We start from the raw sequence: 27,096 nt of genomic DNA, 5'->3' as shown, positions 1-27,096 counted from the left end.
AACAAGAAATAATTTGAAATATTCTACACAGTTCTCTTGGTTGTGTGTACCGTAAAATAAAGTTCATTATTGTTCATATTGACAGAAAAGCAACTAGTCACATATTTTGGAACTCCACAAGCTGTTCATTAGAAATCTTCCTCTTTTTGTCAAGTTTTTTGTGCGTGTGAACAACACAATGTCTTTTAAGTATCATGTTGTTCATGTGAGGTCTGTTGCGAAGCAGTTTGTTTAAGGCTGACGAGGACAATGTGCGAGCGAGGTTGAGCAATGAGTGCCTCCACTTACCAGATCGTTTTATTAAATAGTTTCAGGAGAGGCTGTGGCAAGGATGCCTGTAAAAACAGCTTTGTTTCCTTGAGAGTAACTTGGGGTGTGAACATTCAAGTGTTCCATTATCAACACAGTGGAGCTCTCTAATAATCCCACACTAATGATATAACAACTTAGACACACACATTCAGACCTTGACACTACGTTCATGCATCACGTCAATACAAAATCCTTCAGGCGTTAAGATAATTAAAGGTGTGGTGAAAAAGCCTTTCAAAAGGAATTATAAGAAGTTTAACGTCACTATAGTGCTAAAAATGTAGTTCATCACCTTGTAGGAGAACTTGCTGCTCATTTGACAGGTTTGACTGCTGGTGAATATTTCAAGAAGATGCCTGTAGACTTATTGTGGGATGCAAACAGGTTCTGATGCCTTTGTCTCTTGAGAAACGGAGGAAATAAAAACATACTGAACATAAAGTTAGGACACTGGTATAGAAAAGAGTAAATGAAAGTAGAAAAAGGATTGTGATTTTAACATTAAAAGCTATCTAAAAGATGCACCAAAGAGAAAGACAGCTCAGTGTCATGATATTCCATAAATTAAGATAACACAGTTTCCAAAGATAATAAATATGTATAGTCTAAATTTGGAGGAAACATGAGTAAAACTGTTCAAGATGTCCCTAATATTTCTATTGCAAAAAAATAAATAAAAAAAAATGGCGTAGTCAATAAATAAATAAACTTAGGGGATGACATGTTCCCCCAAAGAAGAGTCAGAACAGAACAAGCTGATTAAGGATACGTGGCCTTATGATACTGGTAGGTAGTTTGGAATGACATAATTTTAAAACCAGAGCAAAAACCATTTTTTGCAAATGAGTACTCCTTTTAGCCGACAAACAACTTTTACCATCTGTAAAGCGTAAAAACTCGTTCTCCTTTAAATGTTAGAATTTTTGCCACTTGAATAGATTTTCCTCAGCTCCTTACTTTTGTCAATGTTTCTCGCCGTCTCAAACAAACCGCTTTCGTTTGACTGAAAACGGTCCGGCTGTATGAGCCTTTTCATCCACGTAGAAGAACTACAACTCCCGGCGTTTCCGTTTCCGGTCTGAGCGCCTTCCAGCCAATCAGGGAGCTCCTGGATTTATGGCAGCTATCTGGGGCACGGGGCCAGCACGTCTAGCCAGCTCGAAGTGCCACGACTTCACAGCGGACCACGGATTCTCCAGCGGAGTGAGGGGGAGAGCACTGGAAAAAAAGCAAGTTAGCTAGATAGCTGGACAAATAGGTAGCTTTTCCCAGAAGTCACTTCATCTACAGCTCAAAGCTTTTTGCCCTCAATCCGCTCCCTTTGAAGCAAGCAGACGTAGCTTTATCAGCGCCGAGGTAAGTGTGGGATTCTTGGAATTTTTTTTATTCATTGAGCCAGCGTTAAGCTAGCTCGGAAAGCTATCTACTGCTAACCTCTGAGACAACTACGAGTACAGAGAGACATACGGTTAAAGTTGTCTAAAATTATTTAACATCCTCCCTCTCGCTAGCAGTTTAGTTTGCGGTTTTGTAATAGGTTTTGTAGCGCAGTTTTGTAACGGAAACCGACGCTCAGTGTGCAGGACGTTAGCCAAGTTCATTGATTCATACCGTTAGCTGCGATGCTAGCTGGGAAGTAATGGTTAAAAGCATATCCTATAAAATGATTCCGGGATTGCACACCATTTTATTGTTTTAATGCACATAAGAATGCCGATGTTGGGTTTCCTTAATGCCTCATCAGCCTTAAAGCCCATTTTCACCTGGGCTCTTGGTGAGATTTTATCATTAGCGGGACATCAAATAAACTTATCTGGGAAGTTCTTGGGAACTATGCGCTTATGTTGAAGTATTTTCGTCTAGATATTGTTTAACCTTACCGTGCGTCTGAAACTACAAGCAATGAAAGACAAGTAATGTATGCAAAGGAGGGGGGCAACTAATCATTTACATATTTTACAGTTTTAGCTTTATAAAGTTCACATCTTCATTTTAATTAAAGACCATTTTAATTTTTAAATTTATTTGTTCGATAATTTCAGTGCCTTTTCAATGCAAGTCATATATTAGAATTAGACGAGATACTGTGTATAACCCTAGAAACTTTCGTCCCATAATCTCCTCTCTCACAAAGTTTCAGATGCTCTTTCATGCTCAGTCCCTCTAAGTTAATTTTCTTGAAGTCCTCTTCTTCAGGAGGTACACTGACGTGTGAATCTCAGACCAGGAGACAGGACTATCTTTTCCCTGCACTTCTAGCTTTTAGATCCTGCAATGAACAGAACAGGGACTCTGGACTCTGTTTTGATTTTACTTAAGTTAATCAGCAATTTTCCTCAACAATCTCACATTTTTGGTGTATTTTAAAACCCTAAATCCACATTGTTCCATTTTTTTCCGTTATGTATTTTTGATCGAATCTTCAATATAACCAAGGATATAACTGACAGTGCTGCAGGAATGAATCAAAGACTGTCTTTTTAGTGTACCTAAGCCGCCATCTACTCCCAGCCAGCTTTATTGCCCCGCAGGCTAAACCTTCTGTTTTGTGACAGGCACCTTAAAGAGATAGCTGAAAGACCCTTTAAGGGATGTCTTTACAGGGCAGGAAATTAACAGTAACCACTGGCCAACTTCTGGAAATGCTGGCGGTTGCATTGTGTACTTCATCCATTTTTGTCTGTAACCGTTTTTAGCCTCTATGGTTTGGGTTTGTTTCACTGCCTTAGAATAACATTCAAAGCGTTTAGTTGCATATGTTGTTGATAATCCGTTACATAAGTGGTTGTGAAATGCGACTAACCTAAAGAGGCTTTTTGCTAATGAGTAAAATAGCGTTTTCATAAAGCATTGCTGTGCATCAACAATAGTAGAACACTAATCCAAATCCAAGACTTTAATGTAAAATGAAACTAAGCAGTGTTAAATAGCACTCATTTAAAGTAAACTATATACTCTGGTTTAAACTAGTTCTGTTTCTTGTACTCAGAAAAACTAGTGAATTTCAGAATAATCGTAAGTTTTTGAGGTGTAATTAATTGGGTGAATTTGAGCTGAATGAACACACATGCTCTTCCTGAAGTTAAAGCGTCTACACTGTGTGACACGTGGATCTGGAGCTGAACTATTTGCTTCAGTTTGCAGATAAGATTTGCTGCTCTGCCTTATGCATGTAGCAGCCTCAAGATTAAGGTTGAAACAGCGACACCTTGAGGCTGTTGAAGGCAAAGCTGGTTTTGTTCTCCATGTAGCATTAATCACAGTTGTAACTCTTCAGCAGTTTTTTTTATGCAGCTGTTTTCTGTTTCATTTTACTGTTAGTAATATTAGGTTTTTGAACTACTATGAATTATTTTATTAACTTACAGAAACTGTCTTTTTAGTCATTACCTTTGCTGACAAGTCGCTCTCTCTCTTTTTAGGTTTACTAAACTTGAACAATGGATATCTATGATCCCCAGACGCTTGGGATTATGGTGTTTGGTGGATTCATGGTGATCTCTGCTCTTGGGATTGCCCTTGTCTCCACCTTCTCCATGAAGGAGACCTCTTATGAGGAGGCTCTGGCTAAGCAACGCAGAGAGTTGGGTAAGATACAATCTGGTCGGTCAGACAAAAAGAAAAAGGACAAGGTGTCTGAGAAGAAGAGCCGTGGAAAGAAGAAAGAAGAAAAGCCTAATGGTAAGATCCCAGAACAGGAGAAAGCTGAAGAGGCTGCTGAAGCTGACGGTGAAGCTGACTTGGTCGATGAGCCTGCTGCCGCTGAGACAGTTGAAGATGCTGCTCCTGCCCCGGTCCCTGAGCCTGTCGCTGCTTCTGAGGCTAAATCAACTGCAGCCCCAGCGGCAGTAGAGACGCAGACCAAGGCTGCTGCTGAACCTGTTGCCGACCCTTCACCTGCACCCTCGCCTAAAGACAAAAAGAAGAAGAAGGTAGCAAAGGTTGAGCCAGCCTCCACCCGGCCAGCCCCAGTCGTCTCTCCTCCTGCACCAGCCAAGTCTTCCACTGCCCCTACAGTAAACCAGGTTCCTGCGTCTGCCCCGGCCAAAGCAACCCTCCCAGTCACTGCACCTGCCCCAGCCAAGTCTGCCCCGACATCAGCCAAGTCTACCCCTGCATCAGCTAAGCCTGCTCTTGCCCCTGTGTCAGCAAAATCTGCCCCCACCACAGCCAAATCTGCTCCTTCTGCGGCTCCTGCATCAGCTAAGTCTGCCCCTGCCGCATCCAAATCTGCCCCTGCACTGGCCAAGTCTGCTGCAGCCCCCGCCAAGGCTGCACCAGCTCCAGCCAAGGCTGCCCCAGTGCTGGAGGCTGTCACCAAAGATGTCCCGGTGATGGCCGTGCCCCCAGTGGGATCTCAGCAGGCTCCTGCTGTTGCAGCAAAAGGACAGGAGCCCAAGAAGAAAGCTTCCAAGAAAAAGTCTGAGCCCGGTAAGCAGATGTGTTTTAGAGAAATGCCCCTACTGTTTTGCATTTGTAATTGTATACTACATGCATTTTTGTGAAAAGGTATAATTTTATTTTATTGTACTGTATTATTTATGTAGTGTTGAGGTGGTTGTTAGAGATAACCGTTTCCAGAACACTGAAGTCTACAGACAGTGTGCATATGGCAGGACATACATCTGAAGGGGATCACATGGTCTGCAGTTTCAACTATGACCACTAAGTCAAATTCACAAAGCAGCTCCAAACTGGTGACCTTCCATCTGACTGGATGTCAAATGTCAATACATTTTAGACAGTTTACAATGCAGCTTCACTATAATTTATGAGGATTTTTTTCAACAAATAGAAATTAAAAGAGCCCAGATATTTAGTTTGTCTTAATCCCACTGCCAGATCTCCTTCCTTGTAAACCAGTCATTGTTTTGCTTCCATTTTCTTGCACTGTTCTGCTTTCATGCATGACCTGTAGCTGGGATTTTGATCGTGTCCACATCGATGCTTCGACAAACCACCCTTCTCACCATATCGCTCATCAGAAACACTATTGTTTGTTAATATTGTTGTTAGAACCACAATTGCAACAATTAGCCTCCTCCTTTGATCTAATGGAAATGGTGTCTAGGCAGGAACTACATTAGCCATAACAGTGGAGACTGTACTTGGGCTTTAATGTTTGGAAGTGGGAACAGAGGCATGTCTGCACAGTTGAGTTGCATACATTCACAGTCTAAGGCAGGAATAACTTGTCAGTACCAATGAACTTCTAGCTCTGTACCCATGGAAGGTAGTGGCAGTGACAGTGGTGGGTAATGTCTGGCACTCGGCTCTGGAGGGCACAGAGCACACCAGCTTATCCAAACACCGTTGCCCTGTTTTGTTAGCTGACAAAGCCTCTCAGTGCCTCTGACAATGAGTAGAGAAGGGGGGGTTGGCTTTCTCCTTTGCCTGAGGCTTGTCTCCGCCTGGTGCCACAATGCCCCATGATTTTGCCATCTGAAACTGCCCAGGGCCCCAGACCCAAAGGACCAGTCGCAACCTTGTCCTTTTTCCTACGGCAGTGTGAGCGTTCAGTCATCTCTGACAGCTTGAAAACTTTTTACACCGTGTGTTTATGTTTTTTAACATGAAATAAATTTTGAACTCCTTCTCTTATGCTGCCGTGTCATTTTGTGTTTGCCTCTTCAGCTGCAGCGGTGGATTCTGCTGACGCGCCGCTGTACCTGCCCTATAAGGCTCTGGTGTCCACTGTCAGCAGCATGGTGTTCAGTGAGGGAGAGGCGCACAGGCTCATCGAGATCCTGTCTGAGAAAGCTGGCATCATTCAGGACACTTGGCACACGGTACAGGATGCTGCAGTCAATAGCAAAGAAATACATTTGAAAGGGCACTTGAAGAGAGATTAATACTTTATTCTGTCTGTCTGGGTATGTCTTTAGGCCACTCAGAAAGGAGACCCAGTGGCTATGCTGAAGAAGCAGCTGGAGGAAAGAGAGAAACAGCTGGCGGCAGAACAGGAAGATGCTTCAGCAGTAAAGAACCGTCTTAGGGAACTCACCAAGGTTAGGCATAAAAGTGCCTCAAAAACTGTTCCCGCCACAACATACTGTTTGGTCTCTAGCCAGGATGGTAGCCCAGTGAGACTCATTACATGTGTGAGAATCTCGGATCCTTGCTGTTACATTCCTATACTTGCACGTGCACTGACATTTGGGTTGCAGTAGCTGTTTTCAGTCCTGAAGGTGGCACTAGAGGAACACTAACTAGGTGGTCAAAAATGTACAGACTGTCCTTAAAGCAGCAAGGAGGACTCAGTCCTTTTTATCATACATAGCTATAATATTGTTGCATTTCAAGTCAAAATCAGTCCATTGGGGGCATCAATTTGCTTAGCAAATGTCATTGTAGTCTGTGTTGTATATTTAACATGTCTTGTGAGCATTAAGGTGGTGGTGCTGATGATGAGGATTGGGTGTTATCATGTACTGGGGAACTAGAGATAAAGCCATGATATCCTCCAAAAGATTGAATTCTCTGGAGAGTTATGAATGTCTTAGCTTGATTTCACAAGATTTCCTGGTAAAGATTTTTTGCTTTGAACTGACTCTTCAGCATGTTTGGTGTCAGACGGTTTGCAGGGAATCTGCTCTCTAACTGTGCTGTCTGTTGATCAGGAGCTGTCTGCCGAGAAGTCCAAGGTTGCCAGCGTGGAGACGAGACTGAGCGCTCAGTTGAGTAAGAGGGAACAAGAAATGATTGCTCTGCAAGCTCGTATGCAGGCCAGTTACCAGGACCATGTAGCCCAGACCCAGAGGCTCAATGCAAAGGTGAGTTCTCGTGCACAAATAAACTTAAAATTCAGATGGGTGTATTTATGTTTGCTTTTTGACCTGTTCTAGCCCTCAGGGGATCTGACTCCTCTTAGAAGTGAACATGCAGTTTTGTTACTCTTGAACTTCAGTGTTCTTGAGAAACATTTAAGTCTGAGCCATTGCCCAAGGTATAGCTGTTAAATAATTAATGGGAAACTTTTGTAATTACTCCAGATCCTAAGCTTGCAGGACCAACTGGAAAAAGGCCCCAATGCCCAGCTTGCCCGCCTACAGCAGGAGAACTCCATTCTTCGTGACGCCCTCAACCAAGCTACTAGTCAAGCTGAGAGCAAGTGAGTCTTTCCCACTGACACAGCAACAATACAGTAACTCTGTATCAAGGATCCAAAATGACCGCATTTTACATCATAAAGCCTGATAATTCTAATGATCATGTGTACTCATTACAGCATGTACAATTTCAGAGACGTGTCTGGTTTGTCAGACCTGAAGGCTGACGTGTCTATTTGTGAGACAAGTGTCCTCACCGTGTGTCCCTTTGCCTTTCTTTTACATTTTCTTCTCAGACAAAATGCAGAGCTGGCCAAGCTGCGACAGGAATGCGCAAAGTTGACCAAAGAACTTGGAGAGAAGTCAGAAAGTCTGCTTGCTGATGAGCACGTCAGGAAAGGGCTGGAGGCCAAGGTGTCCACGACTGAGAAGCAGCTCTCATTGCTGCAGGTTGGTGGCATTGTCATCCTTTTTCTAAATTTCATCAGACATTGTGAAGTTTACTCAGAACCAAATTTCTTCTGGCTTTTTTTTCAGTAGGCAGTTGGTTACAGAGCGTCCACAAAATGCAAGCCTAGACCTTTTCCACCTATGTCCCGACCCTCTAATGTTATAGGAAGTTTAAGTGCCTTGTAATCACAAAGCCCAGGGCTAAGCTGGAATGCAACCATACAATAATGGGGCTGCAAGGAAAATGCTTCTCCTCACCAGCTGGAATGTGTGCGTGTCCAAGCATCTCTCTTCTCCAGTGCACTGTAATTGGCTGTGAAAGTATAGAGCAGTCTGATGCCATTTGCAACACGTGACTTTCAAGCAGGAACTACTTCTTTCTGTCTCGTCGTTCTCATGTATTATCGGTGCACGTAGTCTCTGTCACTAATGGAATGTTGTTGGTCTGAATGTTAGCTTATGTGGAGCAAGTGAGTCAGATCTGCTGACAGTCAAGTGTTCATTTTGATTAATCATTTACTTACATCCTTCCCAACAGCTGAAGTTCTTTGAATGTGTTATGTAATGGCACATACCATGAATCAGTAAGCAACGGACCAATGATGAAAGCTTTTCTGCCTTCGTGCAAGGCAGGCTAAATATCTCAAAATCCCTTTAAAGCTCAAAGCACTTCATAGTAGGCATTTAAAAAGGAGTCCTAAACATGAGGATAAATTGTCTTTTATTTATTTGGTACCAAACTTCAAGTCAAAGGATGGTCTGATTGTTCCTAGTGGTGGATTTTTAGTGAGTAGTTTTTTCTGTCTTTGTGTAGAAATTTTACAAATAGGCAAGAGAGATTAACACAGGTCAGATGCACTGCTCTTGAGCTGCAAATCAGTGTTTCCGAGTCAGATAATTTCTGTGAATCTGTGCTGCCCCCTGCTGTTTAACATATATTTTTCTATCAATTTCTTTCTCAGGCCAGCCATGCAGAGAGCGAGCAGGCGTTGCAGAGGAAGCTGGAGGAGGTGTGTGAAGAGCTCAGAACCACACAGAGTAGAAACAGCAGCCTGCAGGCCACTCTGGACAAAACCCAACAGGAAACCAGCACACTCTCAGGTCAGCGAATGCAGGAAGAAAGTATAAATGGGTATCAGATGGTGAGACACTGGACTACAAGTTAAATATATGGAATAAACTAAGTGTTTTGTCCTTGCAGATTTTCAAGTTCGTATTGGGAAATTAGAGGCTGACGTGATTGAGCGCTCTGCTCAGGTGGACGCCCTCACTGCCCAGCTGGAGGAGACACAAGCAGAGAAAAGCCGGCTTGTGCAGCAGGTGGCTTCCATCAACTCACTGTTGGAGGCCAGTCAGAACAAAGAGGAGGTGGACAACACACAGGTACAACATTCATCTTCAGTTGAACCTTTCTGAAATTGAAGTCTGACCACATGTGATCATCCCTAAAGTTTGTTGGTTTTTATTTTCCAGGTGAATACTGCAGAGCTGGAGCAACTACAGCTCAGGTAAGTGTTTGAGTGTTGTTCCTCCAGAACTGACATTAGTTCCAGAGCTGTTTCTTTTTGTGGTTTTTAATACTGCGCCTCCTTTACAGCCTGCAGGAGAGAGACACCCAGTTGAACACACTTCAGGAGGAACTGAAGCAATTGCAGGCAAAGCAAGAAGCTGCTGTAAGTTTTACAAGGACTTTTATTAAGTCAGTTACCAAGTACTATCACTTTTCCATTACATATGGCAAATATTTATGTGTTCTACTACAAAAAATGTGACACTGCTGATCACAAATGTTCTGCTTTTGCAACAGGAGAACACTATTGTTGAGCTGGAGCAAAAAACTAATGGGTATGTTACCTTGTATTATCAGTATTTTTGACTAAAATGTTTGTTTGCCTTGTGGTGACTGACAGTATTCTATCTGTATAAATCATATGTCCCTGTAGGGAGGATGCCAGTCTTATCACATCACTTCAAGATGAACTTACAAACCTCAAAGAGGAGATGGTGCAGCTTAAGAACACACCAGTAAGCATTACTGTTCCACTTCCAGAGGTGTCCTATGAAACAAACAAAAAAATCTAAGTAATTTATTGCATGTTCTTTGTGTTTCAGCAGTCAGATAACTCCTCAGAGATCACACTTCTCCAGAACAGGTAAGAGGTGACACTTATATGGTTATGCTGCCTTAACACACAAATCGCTTTACTATGTTTCATACTAATGGTGGCAGAGCAACTTTGCAGAGTGATGGCTGCCTGATGAGCAGGCCAGTAGATGAGACTGACACATAAAAAGATTGCTCTCGGATATTATTAGGTCTGTCATTTAGAACTCAGTTTTGTCTTGTTTGCTACTAGTCTGACTGAAAAGGAGGCCCTCGTCACATCACTACAAGAGGAACTGAGAGAAGCAAAAGAAAAGACAGCCACTGATCCAGTAAGAGTCTTCAACTCATTAGTGGTTTATCAATTGAGATTAATTTGCCACCAGTCTCCTGACTGATTATGTCACCCAACGCTTTAACAGAAAACAGAGGCACAACTGGGAGCCTTTCAAACAGAAACCAAAGAAACTCTTCAGACACTCTTCCCACAGATACCTGTAGAGACAGAGCAGGTAAGAAAACGGGGAGTTCACCAGATCAGATGGGAAATTATGAATGGTTATGCAGTCTGATGAATTTAATAATTATTGTGACACTTTTTTTTTTAATGCATGAAACATTTTTGTCTGTTTTTCTCATCACTTAGTCCAACTGGTTACAAGTATTTACGCAGAAAGCTCAGGAGGCTCTCAGCCACCAGAGCCAAGAGTCTCAGTCAAGCACAGCGTCACTAGTAAGCCAGTTTTATACAATTACTGTATACTGGTTAGAATTGGCTTGGCAGAAAGTTCTCAATGTGTTTGGTTTGTTTCAGGAGTTGCTTGAGAAACTGAAAGAGGCAGAGGAGAGCCATGGCACCTTACAGGCTGAATGTGAGCAGTACAGGACCGTTCTGGCTGAGACAGTAAGCGACTTGAATCATAATATGATGGAAGATTGTGAAATAAGTTTATTGAATTCAGTTAAACTGGTTTCCATTCTGCTGTAGGAAGGAATGCTGAAACATCTGCAGCAGAGCGTGGAGGAGGAAGAGCTGGTATGGAAGTCAAAAATGGCAAACTCAGAGGAACAGCTGCAGGAGGTGAGTTATTATATCTCCTTGAAATCACTGTGTAAGCTCCCTTACATTATATGCAAAACCTAACTGTAGTCTTTTGTCGGACTTCCAGGCTTTGCAGAAAGTCAGCAAGCTGGAGGCTGAAAACCAAAGTGTGGAACAGGTAGGGATTTTTCCACTCATTTTAAAAACATCTCTCGAGGCGAGCTAGCGGGTTCAAATGTGTTTTCTTTCCTTTCTTTGTTGTCTCTGCAGATGAAGGAGCAGATGATGCTCCTGGAAGCCCAGCTAGAGAAGCAGGCAGACAACCAGGTGGCATCAGAGGAGATAGAGCAGGTACGAGAGCAGCTGAAAACTACAGCAACATCACATTTACTAAACCTCTACGTTCTTGTTAAATTAAAAAATGCTTAACTGTTACTTATAGAAATGGTGGTGAATGTACAGAATTACCGTATTTTCACGACCAAAAGGCGCACTGTACCAAAAGGCGCAGTCTCAGTTATGTGTGCCATTACTGTATTTAACACACACATAAGGCGCACCTGATTATATGGCGAGGGTTTTATATACAATCCACGCCCACACTTACCCCTTTAACGTTCTCATGGTGTCCTCTACTACGTCGGCCTTACAACACCACACACACACAAGCATACAAGTGTGCGTATTTAAAAATAGAGCCGGAGCAAAACTGAGTTTGGTTGCGCTTTATTTAAGTATTGATTACAAAGTACTAACATTTTTTTAATCATCAATAGGCGCGGGCATGGTAAAACACAGATAAAACAAGCACACAAGTGTGCGTATTTAAAAATAGAGCGGGAGCAAAACTGAGTTTGGTATTCACATTTTTTTTTACCGGTAATCGTCATCAATCAAACCCATGGAAGTCCTCATCCTCTGTTTCTGAATTGAACAGCTGCGCTAAACCTCCATCAAACATGCCAGGTTCACTTTCTTCACTGTCAGAGTCACTTTCCGTGCCGTGCGGCGCCTCGGAAATGATGCCGGCTTTTGTGAAAGCTCGAACAACAGTGCCAGCAGACACGTTAGCCCAAGCATTTACAATCCATTGGCAAATTGTGGCGTAACTCGCCCGGCGCTGCCTTCCACTCTTAGTGAAACTGTGGTCTCCATCGGTCATCCATCGCTCCCACGCCGCTCGCAGCCTTACTTTGAACGGCCGGTTCACACCGATGTCCAGCAGTTGGAGTTCCTTTGTCAGGCCTCCCGGAATGACAGCAAGCTCAGAGTTCATTTGCTTCACTTGTTTTTTCACATCGGCTGTGAGATGGGCACGCATAGAGTCACAGATCAACAGCGATGGTGATGCGTGGAAAAAACCACCTGGTCTACGTCCGCCTTACAACAACAACAACAACACACACAGGACGCACTGCACCATAGGGCGCGCCGCACAATTTGAAGAAAATCTAAGACTTTTATGTGCGCCTTATAGTCGTGAAAATACGGTAGTAGTCAGTGTTTTATAAAACACTGGTTCTGTGTGTGGCCTGTCATGAAATTGAAGAGACATTTCACATATTTAGATATATTTATAGCCTCTGTTGCTGCTCTTACAGCAATACTTGTCTAACATGTGTTGCTTTCTTTACTTTGCTCCATGTTCAGCTGAAGCTGCAGCTGTCGGAGAGTCACAGACGGTTGGATTCGGTCCAGAAGGAGGCCCAGGCACACAAGGAGGAACTTGCACAGGTGACTTTACTGATATAACTTGCTTTTCCCATCCTGTAGACAACAGTATGTAAAAATGATTTTACATGAGTGAGGTGAGATACAAGGATGTTATTTATGAGATGTCTAAAGTCATGGAATTTGTGGAAATACCTGCTTCACATACATCACCACCTTGGTTGGGTGTCACTGACGTGTAAGCACAAAAGGGATTCGTGGATGGCGGTTACATAACCAGTGACTCGCGACGGCTTCCTTTTTCAGGTCAGGGAGCAGCTGGCCGAGATCACAGTGCGGGCTCAGAGTGAACAGAATGGCCCAGCTGAGGCTCAACCCAGTCAGGTTAGGGTGCAGAGGACACAGGGCACCCTTCACGTCCTGTCAGAGAGCACTGGACAGTTACTAGGGCAGTTCTTCAGAGATCCTCTCTGTTACAATTAGTCTGTTTTGTAAATGCTTCTCAAATGTGCTTTGTTCAACTTTATCAGATAGATTCCCTTAAAATCCATATTTGGTATTGATTTGTTATTTTGTGATTTTAGCTTAGAAGCACATCTGGTTTTAGCCACGTCTTAAATGAAGGATGTGGCTACGGATCCTGAGTAACAGATGATGGCGATAAAGAAGGGCTGCATTTCCAGTCTGTCCAGTACTCCTCAGACAGTGCAGCTGTAAATGCTAACCACTGTATGCATTGACTGAATTAACCTACCTCTAACCACTGCTGTTCTCAGCTTTGTCGGCATGCTCACCTCTCCTTTGTTTTCAGATATTTCTAACAGCATAGAAGTTTTGTGTTTGACTTCAGCTTTTCACCACAGATAGTGAGAGAGGAAACTAACTTGGTGCACAAGTTGAGCAGCTTTTGTGTGTGTGTGTGTGTGTGTGTGTGTGTGTGTGTGTGTGTGTGTGTGTGTGCAGCGCCGCTGCTGTTTTGACACAAGAATGTTTGCAGAGACGCGTACGTGCAAGTAGTCTGTTTGTATACTTAGTGTGTCTACATGTACTTGTCTGCCATCAGGTCCAGGACGAGCTGCATCAGACCACAGACAAACTGCACATGGAGGCGTCTCAAAGGCAGGAGCTCTCTGAAGAGTTTGAGCAGGTAGGAGCCATTATCTCCACTCTCATTGTATTCTTGTCACGCCGAAGTGTTTCAAAGAAGTTCTCAGTGGCTAACGGTGTGTTGTCAACCTCCAGGCCCAGAAGACTGTAGCAGAACTTCAGGCTCAGCTGGATCTGTTAAATGTTTCAGCAGAGTCGCCACAATCTGACACTGAAGATGTAGCTCAGCTCAAGGTGCGTTAAGATAACATTGTTTATTGTAACTCGCAGAACTGAAAAAAATCTAAAGAATTCTGAAACTATGCATGAGCTTAAAACCACAGATAAATACACTATATATAGTGTGAGCATGTCACACTGCTGACTGTTTGCTGTTGCATAGATGGATGAGTGAAGTAAACAGATTGACTGACAGTAGTGTGTGGGGGTACATTTCAGAATGGAATATCCCAGAGTCTAAACATTTAACTATGATAAATGCCTCATTTTTTTCATAAAGCTAGAAAAAACGTTTTTTTCCAACTGCACCATTAATAAGAAATAGCTTATAGTTTATCTGTGGTTGATTTTATTTCAACACGTCCTTTGAGTCTGGTTTTACATCACACAATTTCCCTTGTTTCTCATCACCATATTGTTTGCCATTAAGGAAAACTGGTGCTTGGAAATAAAAGCCCCAGTGACTAATTAAAATTACCTAAAATTATCGTGAACAGAAGAAGAATTGATAGACAATGATGTGATGGAACATTTAATAATAATCTAGGGCAGGCCCAAATAGTGGTTTCTGGCCTCCGAATATTCGGGCCCTATTAAAGACGAATATCCGAATATTCGTTCTGCGAGGGCGCGGCGGCGGCGGCTTGTGGCAGAGACGGCCGTTCGGCTGGTCTCCCGGGTCCAAATGTTGCCTTCGTTTTTTTCTTCAGTTAAACTGAAGAATTCCCAAACAGCGGAGGTCTTCAGCATCTTGTCTTGTGTTTATGCAATGAAGTGCAGCGTGACGTCAGAGTCAGCAGCCACCAGGCCATTCGGGTGGTGTTTACAAACGGGAATGGAGGAGCTGAAATGAGCCGAAGAACACGGCGGGATGAGCCTAAGTGGGCCGAAGGCGCAGGGAAGAGACGAGCTCCGAATATTTTCGTCTGGGGGGAGGAGGGGGTTATCACATAGACATATGTGCAGGGACGGCTGGTATAAATGGGCTAACAGGGCTAAGCCCTCCCAGGTCAACACAAAAAAGATGAGAAAATTATTTTTTACATAACTTACGATTGTTTTAAGTTTAGGTGAAAACAAAGGTAGCAACAGCACCAATCAGTCAAAAAAAAAAAGAATATCTCTAGACTTATTTTTACAGCCCCAGCAGATACAGTCCGCTTTCATTCATTTTGTTCTTGTAAGTGATTGACAGGTGTCATGTCCCGCCCCTGTGATTTACTGATCATTTGGGCTAACTTCAGGCAGGCCACAGGCCACTGACTTTTGACCAATAGCAGCGAGTTAATACAGCATTTTTGACAATTTATAGGCCGTTACCATATAAATCAGAGAAGGTTGGCAAATTCCACCTCAACCATCACTTTGCTGGGTGACAAACACATTAGGAAGTGGCGACAGGTAGCAAAAGGGCTTCAATACTCTAAGACAAGTCGACAGAACATTAAAGATGCAAAATAAGAAGCAATGAGTCAACCAATAGTTGCTAGCAAAAAAAGGTAAATCCACCCTTCACCTATCGCATTTTTCCCCATTATCTTGAAACATTCAAGATAAAGTCAGGCAGTTTTTGTACAGCAGCCCTCTAGTTTCAGGCGTAGGAAAAATTGGGGGGGGGGATATTCGGATACCAAAATTAATATCCGGATAGTGCCGTAGCGAACGAATATTCGGGTCCAGCCCTATAACGTACGTAAAATTTCTGCTTTATTTTACGCTTTATAGTTACAAGTTTTTCGTAAATTTTTATTTATGATTACCTTTCTTCTTAATATCAGACCCTTTGGATATCCATACAGTCTTTTCACTTGGTGCTTTAAAATCATGTTTGCTGTTGGAACAGGAGCGCCTGGAAAAGGAGAAGAAGCTGTCCAAAGATCTGGGCCAGGCAGCCACCAAGCTCCAGCAGCTTCTTAAAGCCACTCAGGAGCAGCTGACCAAAGAGAGGGACACAGTGAGAACACTACAGGAGCATCTGGAGGGCAAGGTGAGACAAGTAATACCAGTATAACAACACACACACCCATATGCAAGCTCAGTGTGTTTAAATACGCTTGTTTATTTTGACGCTAATTTTTATCATTTCTGTTTAAGGGAGAGTATGTGGAGCTGAAGGAAGGAACGTCCGTGTGAGATGAAGGTGACTGCGGACGCTACAAAAAAAAACTGCCAAATATGCCTTATGAATACCATAGTTATGCATTCCAAAATTATTTCTTTCTTGTACTGTAGTTGATTGCATTTGTTGCAAGTGTAGGAATCAAATATTTGTTATAACGAACATTTCAAAGTGAGATTAGAGGAGCGAATCCTGCTGTAATCTTTATTGAAACCCACATTCCATCAACAATTCTGGCTATGTCAGAAGTTATTTATCCCCCTGCCTTATATTCCAAACATTTCCCCATAGTTCAGTGTTAAAAGGGAAACCGAATGTACGTCAAACGTACATCAACCTGTGCAATTACTTTGTATGTCTTTTCTATGTGGTTGAATGATGGGAACATTTTATGGTTCATCGATGCAGTACCTTTAGGGCCTGCTTTTCTCTGTAGCTGGCTGCCACACATCGAATTTGTATGAATGAATAAACTACAGTGTAGCACTAAGTAAATCTTGTCAATGTGTGTGTTTGAAGTTGGTGTAAAAGTTGTGACTACGTTGTATTTTAACACTGATCAGATGTATTATGAGTCAAGTTTGCAAGCCTGCAATCTTGTGCACTGCACATCTGGCTCATAGCACGTTCAAGTGAACACATCTGCATCAGGACTACTACACTGTCATTTGAACACTTAAAGCTGTTTGAGGAAGTACTGCTACACAGCAACATCCTCACAATATGTTTCCAATACAGCAAAATTGAGCGATATTACCTCTATCCAGAGCACACCGTGTAGTAGTTTTGATGTGTTTGTCATCCTTTAAAAATGCTCTCCAAAGCATGTTTAAAAAGGTGGCCCTGGCCTGAAAACATGACAGGAAACCTTAATTTTAAATAAGACTTTATTTTAAATTGTGGTACTTTACAAAATAAAACTAAACTGTCCAGTATAGTGCAGTCAAACTTCAAAGATTTACTGTCTGTATGTTTGATACAGACGTTTCTGAGGCGGATGTGTTGCTTACAAACCACCTTCCTCAAATTGGTGTAACCAATGTGATGGTGATGATTCCCTGCCAGATTTGGCCTGAATCCAGAATGAAAAATTAGTTCTGATGGGCTGATCAGCTGGTGTATCCAAACTGTCCAAATGGATTCCTGGTTTTGCATAATTTGGTGATATTTACTTTTGCAGTACACCTTAATTTCTAACTGAGATTTTAATGAAAATGTCATGATGAACTGATTCTTTTTTTACTGCTATTTCTTTTGGCAGATGTTGCATTTAAGACTTAAGTATGATGGATTGCAGAAAACGGAAGTAACCAACCTATTGGTAGGAAAATAATTAAAATGGGCAATGATCCTGAAGCTGTGAAGTATTGTTATACATCAGAGTAAAATATTGCAAATGAAATTTCTTTAAATGTATCCACTTTAGCTAACATATCCAGGTACACAGGTAATACTTTTTAATGGTAACAAAAATGAAAATGACACAAAAGCAACCACAGGTCCCTGCTGGAAAGTTTCTGCGAGGCTATGGACTAGTGCACCTCAGGAGACCCATTGTCAGGGATTGATGGGGTGTAGAGAGGAAGCACTCTTGGATTTGTTCATGCAACTGAACTTTGGGTTTTCACTGTGGTTTGCATTGAATGCATTTAAGTAAACTTACTGATCATTCTTTTCAAGAATTTTCTTATTGCTAGTATTGAAGTGTTTTGACATTTCATTGCCCAGGCTGGCGGAGGACATTTATGAAGAGCAGCTAAGAAACACAAGTTACTGATTAAATCTATCAACTATAATGTGATTATTAATAATTAACTATAGTGGATTAACATGTTCACTTTGGAAGCAAACAGAACCTGAATAGCTCAGCATTAAAGCATTTATTTGTTAGTGACGTGTGAAATTAAAAGATTCCTGTTTGGTACATAGCTTATGCTACAGCAAGCGGCTTTTAAGCCTAGCTTAGCATGAGGACTGGGAACAGGAAAACTGCTGTAGGAGCTCTGTTTGAACAACTTGTACTTTGTCATTTTGTGACTTTTCTTCTTCGGTTGTCTGGCAATAGTTTTCTGCTGCCTTTGGACAACACCAGGCTAGCTGTTTTTCAACCTTTATGCTTTAAATTCATACTTACCTATGAGTGTTTTTGAAGCAGTTTGCCTGCTCCATCTGTCACCATCTTGACAGTGCCAGACTCCTCCTAACTCCATTGAGCTCAGAGGTGGAGTGCGGGTGGGGCTAAAGCATGAAAACATGTCCAGGCCATGGACTTGGTATGAAAGCACCCATCTGTCATTGGAAGCAACCACACCCTAAATTATGCACAATTTTAAGTCTTAATACAATTTAAATAAGTGAGTTTATGTGTCTATTCCTCCTGTAAAGCAGAAAATGGTGACACTCTGGGGACTGGCTCACTTTTGGAACCAGCCTTAATAAGCCATTGGAGGAATTTTAGTCTTTGGCGTTTCCACTTCGGCGTAACTTTTCTGCCCTGGAGGGAGCCCCTTAAATTCACCACTCTGACATGAATGTGGTGTGTTTTATTGGTCTAACTCAACAATGAAGTGAGTGAATACACTTCTCAAAAATATCAAAGCATTACTTCAAACTATTAATGGCACTTACAGTCAGTGGTGGTTGTGTTTTACGTGTACAGGGAGACATGAGTATGAAACCTGTATGAAGGCATGTATTAAGGATAACTGCCTGTGTTTTTATGAGGTGCTGGTATATTGATTCCATGCACATTTTGTTACCAAAGTCACCATAGTCCGTGTGGACGCAGTGATTATGAATCAAGATCAGTGGAAATCTTACAAGCAACTCCAAATTTTTACAACTAAAAGCCACCTGCTTTAAAATCCAGTATAGGATTTTACTAGATTTCCAATCAACAATTTTGTGATGGACAACATGACTTCAAGTGTTTAGTTTAAAACAAGCCAATCACAACTAATCTGATGAATGCAGTTAATCATTTCCTGAAAGGAGGGAGAAACTCTGCTGTATACTACTTCACATCCAGGTGTTATTTATAGCTTTCATAAATAATCCTTTGATGCTGAGAAGAGCCATAATGGCCGTAAGATTGTCAGTTACGTAATGAACACCACAAATCTCCATTTTCAGTAGAAAGAGAGGAAAAAAAAAAAACAGCATACACATAGTTGCACTGAATTTATTTGTTAGTACTCAACGGTGCATGGAGTGCTGTAATTTAAGCGGAACATTTGCTTTTTGGATAAAAGTTGTATAATTCTTTCAGACATCTAAGTGTAGCAGTCAAGGAAAAGCAGATGTGGCAAACTTACAAACCAAGCCATAATTACCCAATATAAACTGCAATATGGTGTCAATTTATTGTACAGCATATACTAGTACACACTGAACAAATAATTACAAAGAAATATGGCAAATGCAGGTATGAAAGCAGTATATAAGTATTTATACAACAGTTTGAGGGATTTTAATGTACCAAAAGTGAAGTGTCAGATTATTAATATTTTTACAGAATGTTCAATTAAAAAAAAATAAAAAAAAAAGTAAAATGACATGAACAAGATTGATTTTCCAGCCAAATTTGTCTGACTGGTGAGCAAGGCAAAGACATCAGGTTTGTATAACAGAAATCTAAAACCATTCACAGCCCAGTCTTTCCTTTTTGTAGCTTTTTACAAATCCAGAAAAGCAAATAAGTTCATTTTGAAACACTGCCATTATCCTCTCAAAATCCTTTAATTCAACCTTGTTATGAAACACGGGGAAAGATGGTTTATTTAGTACCCATTGGTTTGACCGTAACATTCAGATAGGAACGTTGTCAATCTTGGCTACTCTCAATGAGTTTTTGTCTTGTAATTTCTCTGCAATCGTCTTCTTGCTCCAGTCACTGCGGTCATTTAGCTGCATCGTATGTTTCACTCCTGTTGAAGAAAGAAGAGGAAACATTATTCAGCACGATGTCCAATAAACACAAACTAAATCTTCTGAAGATAGGCAAACAACGTTTAACCTTTTCATGGGGGAAAGAAAAAAAAAAAAACAACAACAACAAAAAGATCAGATGGAAAGAGTTGACACTATGCAATGCAAAAAAAAAAAAAAACTAATAATGCAGAAGAAAAACATACCTTGAAAACACTTTTTCAGTTGCTCTTTCGAGCTGGAATATAACATTTTGTTCTTGATGGCACCAGCATCAGAGGTCCTAACGTAAAGAGAAATCATTCAAACACTGAAACTGCTTACTGCAACATTTTTCCACATATAGACACAACATGTTCAGAAGAACACTGAGTTGTAAACACATGAGCATTTTGCCAGGATTTTACTGACAGTCTGTCTGGAAGAGTTAAGCTTAAAATAGTTATGGTTCAGTTTTAATACAAGGGCCTACCATGTGATGAAGATCAGTTCGTCTTTCTCAACGTGGCTCTCTGTTTCAAAGTGGCAGTCATACAGTGCATAGAAACATGGACATTCGTCCATTTCCTGGCAGAAGATGGAGAAAGGAGTACTGTCTCCCAAATCTTTTTGTGTGTATTTTTTTGAAATCTCAATGACTTCATTGTTTTTTACGATTTTGAATATTGCCAATCTCACACGGTCCTCTGGCTTGTCTTCGTTATGCACCACTTTCATGGTGTCATACAGGTTCTTCACTTCATCACAGACTGCTACTCCAGATGCCTGGTGAAAAGCACACAACACACATTTGCATTTAGTACAAGAAAAGAAAAAAAAAATCAATGAAAGACAAACCTGTTCATTAAGGCATATGACTACTCAGGTTATAAATCATGGTCTTAAGAAAAATACCAAATCTGGTCTGTCAGTTCAGTCAACACTTTCCTGCAAGATGACAAAAATGTACTCTTCAAAAAGATATCAGATGTTCTTGTAGCTTGGATTTTGAGATTAAAAGCAGAACTGAAAGATGAAGAAATAGGAAGCTCCTCAAGCTAAATGTTGAAGAGAACACTGTTTAGACAACCAAATGTGCAAATATTACACCAGCTCCTCAGCGACATGCCATGGGCGTTGCTTCCCCCATGAATTTTCAAGGCCTTGGTTCTGTCACATTCCAGTCATTGTGGAACAAGCTAGCACAAGAAAGACAGCCCCAAGGCATTCTCTCTGAACAAGTTTGAGGCACGAAATACACTCCCACCATTTTGGAGACAAAACCACACCTTAAAACAGAACATTCACCAGCACCAGAGCACCTTTTCAACATTTTCTCAAAGAAATATCAAATACAAGTCTTACACTGTAGATATACTGGCAACAAAGATTCACTAACTTCATGCTGTTTTCTTTCTTTTCTTTTGTAACATTTTGTGTTGCAATAAGGAAATGGCACATAAAACATTCCTCATTTCTAGGTTGCATGTCCTGAGGAGCACACTAGAGGTTTAAACCGACTCAGTCAATCCAGTTGAATTCTTTGTGAAAGCTACTCACCATTTTGCTTGTGGTGTGTGGAGGAAACAGGCAGCAGTGAAAGATGGCAGCAGTAGTGAAAACGCTGAGAGGTTATAAGGAAGGAGAGCAGGTTGAGTCATGGAGGAGGAGCTGTGGTAAATGAGCACACCTCCGAAAGTATGCCCACCCCTCTCCTGCCAGGTGTGACACAGTTTCATCTGCAGCTTCCACGTTTGGACTTAGTCACATTAAACTTTACCCTATGATATATGTTATTCATTGCTTGACTCAGTACATACATTCTTCTTGACCTTTTCGTCTGCTTTCGTTGGGCAGTGGCAGAGATCTTCTGTTTAGGTGAAGCTCCAGGTGTTGTAGGTGGGAGCGGCAATGAATACCCTTATATGGAGAACAAACCTGTCCACATTAGCTGCTGCTGAGATGCAACTCAGTGGCCTTATAAGGTAAAAGGTATGGTGAGTGCTCAGATGTGTCAAAAGGATTCATCTACCTACCTGGTGCAAGTAGGATGTTATATCACAGTCGACAGTGACACAAAAAAACAAGAAAAAACTCATGGACCCTAAGCCGAGAAAACACATTTACATATATTTACTACTTAATCTGACCAATCAGGATGACATGAACTGAAAAGTGTTTACTTTAGTATTGTATGTTTTGCTTTTAATTTGCTTTTCTCCACTCATGTTCTGACTTCACACAAAATGATTATGTTGCCCTTAAAATCTGAGGCACATACAGTTGTGTTCAAAATTATTAGATAAGTGTTTTTGCAAGTTTGACATTTATTCTTCATCTTGTTTATAATCACATGTCAAATAGACAAATACAACTGAAATTAGAACAAAAATGTTTGTAATATAACAATTAATGGCCTTTCTGTGATTACCTCATTGACAAAATTATTCAACCCCCTAGTCCACCACTCTTAAGAACAGAGGTTTCCATCAGGCGTCGTCAAACAGCTGATGAAAACACGTGTAGATGTGAACGGAACCCTAATGAGCAGCAATTAAGCAGATTTAAAAGGACTGTGACACATGGCTCTTCTTGGCAGTTAATGACATCTTTGCAACTTGGTGAAGTCCAAAGAATGGTCAAAAAAGTTCGGAGAGGAGGTCATTTCACTTCATAAGCAAGGATATGGATATAAAAAGATAGCAAAGAGGCTAAACATTTCAAGAGACACAATTGGGAGCATAGTCTGCAAGTTTAAAGCTAAAGGCACAGTGGAAATGCTACCTGGGCGTGGTAGAAAGAGGTTACTGTCTGCAACTGCTGTGTGATACCTGAGGCGAAAGGTGGAGAAAAATCCCCGGGTGACAGCTGAGGAACTATGACAGGACATGTCAGAGGGAGGTATTCAGGTTTCATCCCAGACAATAAGACGCACACTGCGAAATGATGGCCTCCATGCAAGAACTCCCAGGCGTACCCCCCTGCTGACTCCAAAGCACAAGAAGAGTCGACTCCAGTATGCCAAAAACCATGTGGACAAACCACAAAGGTTTTGGGATACTGTTCTCTGGAGTGATGAGACCAAACTGGAACTTTTTGGGCCAATGGATCAACGGTACGTGTGGAGGAGAAAGAATGATGCCTATAAAGAAAAGAACACCCTGCCTACTGTGAAGCACGGTGGGGGGTCAGTCATGCTCTGGGGTTGTTTTTCAATCTTCAGCGTGTGCAAGGTATTATGAATTCAGTTCACTACCAGGAGATCTTGGATGCAAATGTCACGCAGTCAGTGACGAAGCTGAGGCTTGGGAGACGTTGGACCTTCCAACAGGACAATGATCCTAAGCATACCTCAGAATCTACCACAGCTTGGTTACAAAAGAAGGGCTGGAAGATATAATATTAAACGGACATGGCATGCAGCTGCAGGAAAACTGCACTGATTCAAAGAGGAAAATGCTTTTAAATAGGACCTCTAGAATATTTAAATTAGAATGTTTCCGGTATGATTGACAAGAGGGGTCCCTTGACGCCTTGGCCCCCACATCATGCCTTTTTTAAGTACATTTACTTATTCATCAAGTTTGAGGTTTTGTGCTATATTGTTTATATAAAATGATTTATTTCAAATGTATAGAATGAAAACTTACAAAAATTCATATCTTGGTGTTTATTTCACTAAACTTGCTTGTCATGTATGTAGATTTAATGAGATAATACCTACTTTGCCTATTTTTAAAAAAACAATTCTGAAAACTTTTAATTAGAAAAAATGTTTGACTTAATGTAAGTAATCAGCTAGATAATTTTAATGGCAATATCTATTAGTTCAAAATTTTACCTCTAAAAAGTAGCTTCCACTAAAAAGCATGAAATTTTACAATGCGTGTCTTTGAAGGCCATTTCCTAAAAATGACTTTTTTTTTTCTCCTCCTTGCCAGAAATCCTTTCATTAGCACTAACATCAAATTTCCCAGTTTTGTATGCATCTATATTCTGAAGGTTTTCCAGAGATGTTTGTGTATATATCAGTCAGAGAGATTTTTTCCCTGAAAATTGACTTTATTTGGCAGCTGGCAGTATTTTCTGATTTATGGAGTGACATGAGGAGGTATTTCAAATCCCCTCTGTAAACAAAAGTTTGACTTTCATAGGTCTTTAAATGAAAGAATAATTTTGACACTACCTTGACACAATGATCACATTTCTGTTCTAGTTTTTTAAAAAAGCAAAAAATGCATATTTTGATAGATAATACCTGATTTGTATTTAAACATACAATTTCAGAGAACTTGTACCAAGAAATCACCATCTTATTTTAAGTGATCAATTGGGAAATTTAAATGATAATATGTCTTAGTGAAACATTTGACTCTGCCCACCTGTAGTCTCTTTCTTAAATACTGTGATTAAATACTTTCAAGGTACTTGTACTTCACTGATTCTTTTATATTTCTGCTGCTTCATGTCTCTGCTCAACTACATTTCAAAGACAAATATTGTATGTTTTATCATTAATAATACAACTTCAGTTGTGAATTTGCATTTTTCTATTAATTATGTGAAATAGAAGCAACAAATACACGAGGATATGTATTCTAATTAACAGACAAGAAAAGAATCGAGTGATTCTCTGGAAAATTCATTAGCTACACAGGAAAAATAAAGTAGTTTAATATTACCCCCACCTTTACCAGCTCCAAAACTAAAATGGTTTAAGTCAGTATTATATTATTAATTGTTCTGATTCATAAGGAATACTTTCTCCTTTGGTACTTTAAGTATGCAATGATTCTTATGCTTCAGCATTAGTAAAATTTTAAAAATGTGACTGGTTCTTGTAGTATTTCTACACTGTGTTGTTTTGCTTTAGTAAAAATTGGTTCATCACCTAATTATGGAACAGAATACTAATTACAATCATTCACTGTGGAAAAGTCCTTATTATGCTTCACATTCCAAGGTGTGTAAAATAGATTTTGTTTTCTTATTTCTTTGTGTTTTATTTATACTCCTGCACCTCATATATTTAGTAATTCTTACAGTCATTCATACTTTTACTGGCTGACAGCTTCTTGAAGTATTAGTAGGTCTAAGAAAAAAACTATATATTCATGATTTTTTTTTTTTTTTGTTTTTAAGATGGGGCACACCTATCCTTTTAGCAGATAATCAAACTCGTCTAACTCCGTATTTTTAGATTCCGATGCTTTGCTTCATCATGAATCTGTGCCAATTCATGATTTACAGCAAGTCCCACAGCGCCACATCCGGACCAACTTCTTTTCCAAATAGGCAGTTTCCCTGTTTGCACTTCCACTTTGATCGTTAGACTGTGACTTGTACAATAACACTAAAACTTCACTCATGTATGTCCCGCAGTTGACGGTCTGTGTAGCAAAAGTAGGATAAAGTTGGCCACAGAAAGCTCTCACAGAAATGTGCTGGAGGGCTATTTTTTAGGGTTATCATCACAGCTGTGGTAAAGCCTGCCTGCCAGAGCTAGTGGCAGCCAGCAGTAAAAGGGGAAATACAATCCCGAACCACATAGGACAGGAAATGGCTGCTGCATAACCGTATGTGAGCTGAAAGCTTCGTGCTGATACAAGCACTGTGGGAGTTTGGACTCAACCCAGTCATTGATGTCAGAGCAGCCAAAAACCCAAATCTATGAGAACTGTGACATCTGCTGGCAAATTACAGGACTGAACTGCTCATATATGTTTGGATGACGTTACATGTGATACGCAGAAAGTGACGTCTGCCACCAAATAACAGGGCCGGTAATATGAAGTTCCTCAGAGTTAGATTTGCGCATCATGAGCAAGAGAACACGTGGCACTTTAAGCAGATTTTACATAAAGCTCTTTTCCCTGTTTTATACAAGGATCCCAGTAGCTCCATTTGTAGTCACAAACATTTTAGAGGGTCTCCACAGATACACCCTGTCAAAAGTTTTGAGACGGGTTCTAATTTATTTGAATGAGAAAGTGTCTCAAAACTTTTGACAGGGGGTGTAATTCTTTCTTGAAATGCCCGTTTCAAAATCTTTTCATTTTTTAAAAACAATAACACATATATTGCAGATAAAGTAAAGAACATATAGTAAATAATAATGGAAACATAACTAAGTGAATACTCTTAACGCTTCCTTCTTGCATGTTCATATTGAAGCACATATGATCTGGATACAATGAATGATGGGTAATCTTGGTAGCACATTGCAGCCATATCACATTACCTTTGGAGGCCTGCAGATAGCTCAGTTAAAGCTCGGGGGATCGTTTTTGGCCGTGATTTACAACATGTATGAACACACAATATGCACACTCTTAGATTAAGTTGCAATTTTACTATTTACGCACCCAATTCTATGCATTTGAATTTCATAGTTTGAAGTATAGTCATTCCTAAGACCCTTCCTTAGAAGCTGGGTGTTCAGGCCATTAGGACAGTTCGGTATTGTGAACCTGTAGATGTTATGTTTCATACAGATTTGGGTTGATCTGTAAAAAGTTACTTTACACTCAGATGGACAAAACCAATTGTACGGATGACCTCAATTCACGTTTAATGTCGGTTCAAATGTGTTGAACTTCTCTGATAGGGTGTGATCAAAACCTTTCTTGGTGGACTATGTTCATTTAAAGACCTGCTCCAGTGAAAATAAAGTGTTTTTCCTTGTTCACATGTCCATGTGGTGATTTTTATGAGCAAAGGAGCCAGTCAACATTAAGGCTGAGCTTTTCCACCTTGACGCTGCAGTGAAAGAACGATGTCAGTCTTAAAAGACACAGACCAGGGTTTTATATGGAAAAAACCTTCTCCTAGGTCTTTCCGTAAATATTGCCAATTTTACAACTTGCCATTGTGCTTTTACAGTGTTTGAGCCGAATCATGGGTGAGCTGATCAGCTCAAGGTGCAGCTTGGGTGAAGAAACAGGTGGAGACTCTACATTCCAAAGGAACGAACAGTGTAGAGTTACATCAAAGCCATTCAGGGCAGGAAGGTGTTGTCATGGGGAAAAAAAATATATATTCTACCACCAGGACAATAGATTTACAACTGGCTTCTGCAAATAAGTTTCATGAGTAAATGAAGAAGAAGCTACAAGAA

At 40.8% G+C, this 27,096-nt stretch overlaps 1 protein-coding gene across 3 annotated transcripts; it reads left to right on the top strand.

The window, feature by feature from the left end:
- The first annotated feature begins 1,440 nt into the window (after positions 1 to 1,440).
- rrbp1a (ribosome binding protein 1a) lies at positions 1,441 to 16,568 on the top strand. Of its 3 annotated transcripts, none has more exons than XM_022192400.2 (27): positions 1,441 to 1,668; positions 3,735 to 4,743; positions 5,947 to 6,101; positions 6,198 to 6,320; positions 6,933 to 7,085; positions 7,305 to 7,423; positions 7,658 to 7,811; positions 8,774 to 8,912; positions 9,013 to 9,194; positions 9,285 to 9,319; positions 9,409 to 9,484; positions 9,619 to 9,656; positions 9,755 to 9,836; positions 9,927 to 9,964; positions 10,169 to 10,247; positions 10,338 to 10,427; positions 10,562 to 10,648; positions 10,730 to 10,819; positions 10,904 to 10,996; positions 11,085 to 11,135; positions 11,228 to 11,308; positions 12,608 to 12,691; positions 12,935 to 13,012; positions 13,692 to 13,775; positions 13,871 to 13,969; positions 15,798 to 15,941; positions 16,049 to 16,568. In XM_022192400.2, the coding sequence occupies exons 2-27, from the start codon at positions 3,753 to 3,755 to the stop codon at positions 16,085 to 16,087; spliced, it is 3,384 nt and encodes a 1,127-aa protein (XP_022048092.2). In that variant the 5' UTR covers positions 1,441 to 1,668; positions 3,735 to 3,752; the 3' UTR covers positions 16,088 to 16,568. The 3 variants fall into 3 exon arrangements, with proteins under 3 accessions (XP_022048092.2, XP_022048093.2, XP_022048091.2); XM_022192399.2 differs by having other exon boundaries at positions 1,442 to 1,668; positions 9,924 to 9,964; XM_022192401.2 differs by lacking the exon at positions 12,935 to 13,012 and having other exon boundaries at positions 9,924 to 9,964.
- The last annotated feature ends 10,528 nt before the right edge of the window (positions 16,569 to 27,096 follow it).

Source organism: Acanthochromis polyacanthus, chromosome 15 (genome assembly GCF_021347895.1).
Source record: "Acanthochromis polyacanthus isolate Apoly-LR-REF ecotype Palm Island chromosome 15, KAUST_Apoly_ChrSc, whole genome shotgun sequence".
Classification (NCBI taxonomy): Eukaryota; Metazoa; Chordata; class Actinopteri; family Pomacentridae; genus Acanthochromis; species Acanthochromis polyacanthus.
This window is presented reverse-complemented; position numbering and strand designations above follow the sequence as displayed.

Excerpts from the sequence above, each read along its gene's own strand:
- rrbp1a (XM_022192399.2), top strand. The coding sequence starts at position 3,753 with ATGGATATCTATGATCCCCAGACGCTTGGGATTATGGTGTTTGGTGGA. Across the intron at positions 11,136-11,227 it reads AAAACCAAAGTGTGGAACAG|ATGAAGGAGCAGATGATGCT; the intron begins GTAGGGATTTTT and ends TTGTCTCTGCAG. Across the intron at positions 11,309-12,607 it reads CATCAGAGGAGATAGAGCAG|CTGAAGCTGCAGCTGTCGGA; the intron begins GTACGAGAGCAG and ends CTCCATGTTCAG.